This window comes from Maniola hyperantus, chromosome 1 (assembly GCF_902806685.2).
Source record: "Maniola hyperantus chromosome 1, iAphHyp1.2, whole genome shotgun sequence".
NCBI classification, from domain to species: Eukaryota; Metazoa; Arthropoda; class Insecta; order Lepidoptera; family Nymphalidae; genus Maniola; species Maniola hyperantus.
This window is the reverse complement of record NC_048536.1, coordinates 5,321,106-5,329,045: the sequence shown is the minus strand read 5'-3', so window position 1 is coordinate 5,329,045 and position 7,940 is coordinate 5,321,106. Positions and strand designations below refer to the sequence as shown.

Below are 7,940 nucleotides of genomic sequence, written 5' to 3'. Positions count from 1 at the left end.
AAAGTTTTGTTGTCAGCGGCTGTAGTTGTATAGTGATGCGTAATATTGGTATACTATTTTAACCAGACGTTAACAACATTTTTATCGTTAATTCTAAATAGACAAAAATGTCTCCAACTGAACCTGTACCTTTGAAGTAAGATCAGGCCAAAGGTTTTAAAAAGTGCGATGACAAGTTTTGCGTCCAAACCAAACTAGCGATTATTGTCGCAGAGGAGCAGTTGGGATCGCGATCGGCGAAAATGTTGCATCCATCCATATAGATAAAGATATCACGCATGTAGGCGCCTTCGGTTTCACTAAACCAACCTTGTAGTTACAAAAATAATGAATTTGGACTCTATACCTGGTTACTAAACAATTACCTATTACCTAATGGAAATACCTAAATATACTGAGGTATAGGTATTTATTTATGTACTGCATCCATATACTAATGTTATGAATGCTAAAGTATCTTTGTCTCTGTTTGATTACTAGCTTTTCCGACTTCTTATGCCGAAAAATCAAAGATTTGCGGTATTTTTAAAAAGCCTACGCGGACGAAGTCGCGGACATCATCTGATATAAGTACACTACGGTATTTTATTTCTGTATAATCTACCTAGTCAAAACCAGGGAAATTTCAAAGTTCACAAAAGTAAATCTAAATAAGAAGTAGGTATGTTGACTAGGGACCTAGCCTGAAGCGATCGTTATGATAATATTGTGTAGTTGCTTAGGGTCACTCTGCCATGTTGTGTCCACTCAACAAATGGAAAAGTAGGTTTTGTTTACTGCAACTTGCGACGTTATTACGCATGAAAACATAAATTCATATTAATTTATTACAAGACTGCCTAAAAAAAAGAAGTGTAAAGTTTTCAGGCTTCATGTATGTGTGTATGAAGTATGAATATGTAAGTATATGTGGCTATAATATTTTTTTCCCAAAAAAAATATAGCCAGTGTGGGATGATTTCAGAATTCTAACGACACCAACATCCAAATCTGTTCTGACATGTAGTAGTTATGGTGGAACAAATGAACTCACATGCATACATATACTTACCTACCTACATGAATATCTGTAAACATTACAATCCTTTTTTGGGCATTCATGCAAAATAATGTCTTTTCGAGTTTAACATTAATTTCATTGCACAAATCTGCTGGAGCTTTTGTTTAAAATTAACTACGAACAATAAAGAATGGGCATTATTAACGAGTGGTACTAATAAACATTCTTAATAAATTTTGAAATGATACTTAATAGTTTTTCTAACAATGTCAGGAACTCATGGCTTTGATTGATACATAATATGATATGCAAGAATTTTTTTTTTACGCCGCCTGGCCCGCTGCCGCTGTTCGACCCGCCCTTTGTAGACGGCGGTTTTCAAGCCACGGTCACACTAGCGCCACACGTACTCATGTGCCAGCGCGTCATCAATCCGCAATACGGGAGCTTCCACGACGCGAAGATTACTGTATAATATATGTATACGTGGAGGTGTATTGGTAGCATAGGTGGGCATGGCGGCCACGAGGAGGATCACGCGGCTAACGTTCCCGCTTCGTAGTCGATGTGGTGTCGCACAGGTGTGGATGATGCTTTATTAATTCAGAGTCCCATACGCCACGTTCGTGCCGTGTGTAAACACAAAGCGCAGTCAAAGTGGTATTGTGCTTTCTATGTCGATCCATTAATAATACAATGGGCATGATTTTATTGCAATATTTACAATTTTTAAAAAATGGCATTAGTAAGTAGGTTGGGAAAGATAGATGATATCATCAATCTACATTTTCTAACCTATAAATCTTAGACAGTGGGGACAGTTATCTTTTTTATAAATAAAAGGAACAAATAAGAAAAAATAATGTTCGTATTTTTTATTTTTCTTAAAAAGGATAACCTTTTTTGCCCACTGTACACATTTTCCTCTCATTCAGCTTATTAGGATACACTTTAATAATGTCAGCAAACATCATTATGGTTACGCTCGGCCATGCTAACATTCCGTCCCGAGCTTTACAAGACATATTTTCTCAAACATATCAAAATAAATAAACCATCATAAACTTGTTCATATCTCAGTAATGGAGTAAATAAGTACTAAGTACCTATAGTAAGTACCTACCTTAGTATACCTACTTATTCGTATACTACTTACTCAGTATTAAAAAAATGCGAAAGTGTCTATCTGGTAGCTTTTCACGGCATAATAACTTTTTACCGATTTTGTCGACATTTCGTTCAGGGGATCTTGCAACCCGGAAAATCAAAAAGTTCCCACAAGGTTCTAAGAGTACCTAAATCAAAATACCTTATCTACCTAAGTCACGGGCATCATCTATATGGAACAGAAATAGCTTGCATCCTGGAAGTCTTACATATGACACATTTCAACCCGGAAAATCATTTCTACGGGATATTTAAAAAACTTCCTCGCGGACAATGTCGAAGTGTAGTACAAAGTTGAAAGCTCTGATCTCAAAAAGGCCTGAACGGATTTTGTTTAAGTTTTCTGCATTTTGAAAAGAAGATGCACGATGAAAGCGTTGATGCGCGACTGTAGGAGCGCGGCTCCAACACGCGTCACAAAGTTCCTTGTTAGATACAAAATAATATGCTAAGGGCCACGTTGGACACAAGTAAGTAAAGCCGTTTCGCCGCGATACTAAGTATCCTGTTGTAATGGTGCGCTTGTAGTAACTTTTAATTGCCAATCTACAATTTTAAGATAATAATGAAACAAATAAACATAAAATAACTGGAAAACACAGTCATACGAACGGAGACTCCAAATTGCAATCCAACAAAAACAGCGAATAAAACCGTACCGTATAGCCAAAGTTTTAATAGATCGTTTATCCCGCAATCAAGTCGGTAATAAATTAACGCCATTACTAAATTATACCCAGTTTCTAGATTAATCTAGAAGTCGGGCCCGCAGTCCGCAGCGGCCGCTCTTACATTATTACAGCATTCATTAGAGTTCGCTAATTACTCCTTGCTTTAATGAATAAGCTCTAATGAACCACTTTCTGTTAATTAAAGGCGGCGTGGGGTGGGGAGGGGTGGCACGGAACTTTTCTCCCGGCTCTGATTGCAAATGTGAATTTGTGTAAGTCTAGAAAGAGTGTTCTGTTGAAAAGGGGTAATGAGGCGGTCGAGTGCCGAATTACTAACTGCAATTTATATTCTATAGTAGGTAGGTAGGTGTAGAGCAAATTGCTTAGAAACATTTCACTTATTGTGCTTTAAATATTATGTATGAAAGAATAATAGTTCGTAAATAATTTAGTTTGGATAAAGTTTAAGATTATTCTAGTTTTTCATTCGATTTTGCACGCGGAATTCGGGTCGGCAAATGGCAATAGGTACCTTGAGTTCTATAGTGAGTCGATTTTGATCATAATTGGAGGCAGTCGACAAAGTCAAAACCTAAATTTTCCAACATTTCAGCGAAACTGTCACATACAACAAATACAATAGTGGCGGGGATCGTGATCGTTGAAAAGATCAGGTATGGAGTAACGACCTACTTTAAAAACTGTTCGCAATAAATACTTATCTACTTACGAAAGTTTAGTTTCAATCGTTTCAAAACCAAAGCAAGTAATAATTAAATTACTTAGTTAAAATTATTATAAGTTAGAAAATGGTCGCTGCGTAAGTTAGTCCCCTACTACGTGACGCATAATAGGAGAGCTAACCTAAAGATTCATCTTAGTAAAATAGTTACCCCTGCCATTCCTTCCTTTACATTTTAATGACTCGCGTCATGAACAAAAAATATGTGAGTGTTCTATGCGTAACTAAGTAAGTACCAATACTTATTATTGCAAAGAAACAAATGCAATGCATAAATGAATAATTTTACCCTGCCTTGTTTAACGTGATTAGTTCAGTTGCTATGCTAAATAGGTATTTGCAAACCGCCAAACGACAGAAACAGAAACGAAGACAGAAAACCGCCACATAGCTTTACCTAGATATCGGTAACTAGCCACCACTACAACCTCCTACTAAACCTGAAACACACAATGCGCGACGGCCCACGTCTACCGTGGTCCATGGAACTTAAAAGTTGAATCGGGTTGAATAAGGGGAACTAAAATATGATCAAATGACAATAACAATGATCAACAGAATATGACACTGCGAAGCGAGCGTCGTGTTGGAGCCACGATCCTAAAATCGAGCGACGTGTTGGAGCCACGTTCCTGAAATCAAGCGTCATGCTGGAGCCACACTCCTGAAATCAAGCGTCATTTTGTGCCACGCTCCTGAAATCAAGCGTTGTGTTGGAGCCACGCTCCTGAAACCAAGCGTCGTGTTGGAGCCACGATCCTGACAACAAGCGTCGTGTTGGAGCCATGCTCCTGAAATCAAGCGTTGTGTTGGAGCCATGATCCTGACAACAAGCGTCGTGTTGTGCCACGCTTCTGAAATCAAGCGTCATGTTGGAGCCACGCTCCTGAAATCAAGCGCCGCGTTGGAGCCACGCTCCTGAAATCAAGCGTCGTGTTGGAGCCACGATCTTGAAATCGAGCGTGCGTCGTGTTGGAGCCACGATCTTGAAATCTAGCGTGCGTCGTGTTGGAGCCACATAGCTGTAATTGAGCGCCGTCGCTACTGCTGCAATACGTGGCGTGCTTTGCTTAAACAGTGCCTATACATACATAACTTACAAATCCAATGGTATAGGTATACGCTCGCGTTTATATAGTATGACGTCCTGCCCAGCCGTGCAGTATCTATCGCGGAATCTGTTTGTTTCAGGCTCAGCCTTAAGAAATCATAACATTTTTGTCATAACTACCTACTATTTTACAATATAGGTAACTACTTTTGGAGTCAGCTAAAAGGAACCTTATACCTGCGCAATGGGCGATTTATCGATCTGTTTGATAGTACAAAGTGAAGCGCGACGGCGCGGCGGGAGTGTCTGTTCCCTCGTGCTATGGGTTCGTCAGTCAACCTTTTCGTTTCCCGCGATATAGTTAGTAGATAAATAAACACACATCCCCTCCAGCTCTTTCTTCTTGCCGCCAAACTGTATCAATAGAATAAAATTGAAAGCGGGAATATTTGCGTGGCGTATATTCGCGCCGCCGCGCTCCGCCGATGTGGGTCCTCACATAATTAAGTGTTTAATTTGCTTCAGCTAAAACTGGTATCTGATGAAATATGATAACACGGGCACGATGATTTGACTAACAATTATGCGTTAATTAGCACCGATTTTATGACATTACGAAAATGGCAGAAATAGCAGTCTACGAATACCCAATGAGCGTGAAAAACTGAAGGATAAACAGGAATTACACCAGCCGTAGGTGAGGCGAGTATAAAACCGATCGGTGTTACAGTTCTTTATCAAATATCAAAGCAACTTATTTCACTGCGTGCGTAGTTGAGGAAATATAAAAACTGAAAATGTATTCATTTGTCGCGGTGAGTTCGATCTTTGTATCTTCAGTTTCAGAAAAAATAGAAAGATTTTTATTTATTATTCAATTAACTTTTACAAGTGCTTTTGAATCGTTAAGTGACTCTACCTCTGGTTCGGAATGCCTTTCCTACCACGATCAACAAGAAACTCGGCAGCAGTTATTTAGAGATATACACAAATGTGAAAGTTTGTGAAAATATCTGGTGGTTTATAAAGATATGTGATTTTTTATTATGCAATCACGCACGGCTGAGCTTATCTGAATCACTGTTTTGTCATTCACCAGCACCTATTTAGTTTTTTGTAATTTTACCTCGGAAAATATAAAAAAATTACAAGATTTTGAATAGGTACCTACCTAAATTTCGCTGACGATGTTCAAGAGACAACTTCTAGACTAAACAACTCAGAAATAGTTCTTAATTTATTAACTTACTCCGTTACCAATAGCTACTTAATTACATTATTATAATTTCCTTACAGATTGCCTGCCTCTTCGCAGCCGTAGCCGCCGCTCCATCCGGCTACGGCGGACTTGGTGCAGTCGCAGTGGACAGTTATGTAAGTATTACATAATGAACTAAGAATTTATTTAAAACCATCCTCCGAGGTGCCCGCGACTTCGTCCGCGTGGATTTAATTTTTTTTGTAAAATCCTATGGGAACTATTCTCCGTGAGATTTTCCGTGATAAAAAGTAGGTAGGTAAGGTAGCCTATGTTCGCTAACTTGTTGTACCTACCCATCAAAATTGGTTGAACGGATGGGCCGTGAAATCTAGCAGACAAACAGTAAATTTGGATAGAATAATTATGTAATACCTACTTATAACTTAGTTTAGGACTATTTTGTATTGCATATTTTCATGTAGGCTACGAAACTCGAAACAGTCCTCATATTTGTTATAAAAAACTTGTTACAAACTAGGACGTTTCTTGTTGACTTCAATTTCTCGATTGGTGCTTCAGATGTGCTGGACGGCGGTAATTGCTTGTTTTTTATTAAAAACTAGCTGATGCCCGCGACTTCGTCTGCGTGGAATTCGGTATTTTAAAAATCCCGTGGGAACTCTTTTATTTTTCGGGATAAAAAGTACACTCTGCAGGTCTTTATCTATACCCATGCAAAAAATCACGTCAATCCGTTGCGACGTGATTGAAGGACAAACCAACAAACCAACAAACAAACACACTTTCGCATTTATAATAAGGGTACTTTTTTCAAACAACGCAAAAAATTCTTAGTAGGTACCTACCTACTTAGATAATAATTTGTATGTCTTTTGTTACAGTCTGTCCCACGCTATGAATTCAACTACGCTGTAAATGACCCATCCACCGGCGACAACAAAGCCCAATCTGAAGTGAGAGACGGCGATGTCGTCAAGGGATCATACTCCCTAACAGAACCCGACGGTACCTTGAGAGTGGTGGAGTACACCGCCGACGCCGCGCGCGGTTTCAACGCGATCGTGAAACGGATCGGCGCTGCGGGCCACCCACAGACCGTACAGTTAGCCCCAATTGTTACCAAACAAATCGTTCAACCGGTTGTTAAACAAGTTGCAGCTCCAATCCTCGAACCAGTCGTGGCACATGTCTCGCAAATCGCGGCACCTATCAATGACTACTCTGCGGATCTTATCAACTTTGGAGGTTGGGGTAACGGATTGGGAGGACTCGGAGGTCTAGGATTAGGAGGACTCGGAGGTCTAGGCTCATGGGACCTTGGCAACCTGGGTCTCGGTCTCACCAGCCTAGGTCAAGGAGGATGGAAACACTAAATTCTAAGTCTGTGTAAATAGTATTATAGTTCTTCAGTCTGAACGTGTTGTGCCTGTGTTTCATCAACGCGTTTGGTGACGAGATTCTTATAGTGCCTGTGTAAGACTTAGATAATATTAGGTAGGTAATTACCTAGCAAATAAATTGAAATAAGTGCTTTAAATTGGTTTTTATTGTAATCAATCAAAAAAAAATCATCATGCCAAAAAGCGGTGTTGTTAATTAAGAGTCGAGAATTCGGGCCTCCTATTCGGGAGGGTCCGGGATTCGATCGACTTACTTTTTGGAGTTACGCTCGTTTAAACCAATTAAATGTCACTTCACCGGCGACGAAAAACATTGAGAGGAAATTTTACATACCTGAGAGTTCTTCATAAAATAAAATGTTGTCTCAGTCGAAGGCCGGCGATGGGATAAGATTAAGATGGATGGTTGTTGTTTCAAAACAAAATGAAACAATTAAAAAAACTTTACTACACATTTATTATTTCCTCATATTTATAAATAGAATACATAATACATACTGATACTGACACATTTACATCCTTTAAATGCACATATTTTTGAGCTATAAGTCTCCACACAATACCCACAATCCACATAATAATATATTAACATTTTACGTTGAACACAACAACAATATAAGCCAATGAGACAAAACCGTCCTAACCACAAAAGTCTTAAAAATTGGCAGTGAGTCCTGCCACATATTA

The 7,940-nt window shown here is 39.0% G+C and overlaps 1 protein-coding gene across 1 annotated transcript; it reads left to right on the top strand.

Annotated features, from left to right (window-relative positions):
- The first annotated feature begins 5,316 nt into the window (after positions 1-5,316).
- LOC117997269 (cuticle protein 7-like) lies at positions 5,317-7,375 on the top strand. Its single transcript, XM_034985524.2, has 3 exons — positions 5,317-5,446; positions 5,928-6,005; positions 6,735-7,375. The coding sequence occupies exons 1-3, from the start codon at positions 5,429-5,431 to the stop codon at positions 7,224-7,226; spliced, it is 588 nt and encodes a 195-aa protein (XP_034841415.1). The 5' UTR covers positions 5,317-5,428; the 3' UTR covers positions 7,227-7,375.
- The last annotated feature ends 565 nt before the right edge of the window (positions 7,376-7,940 follow it).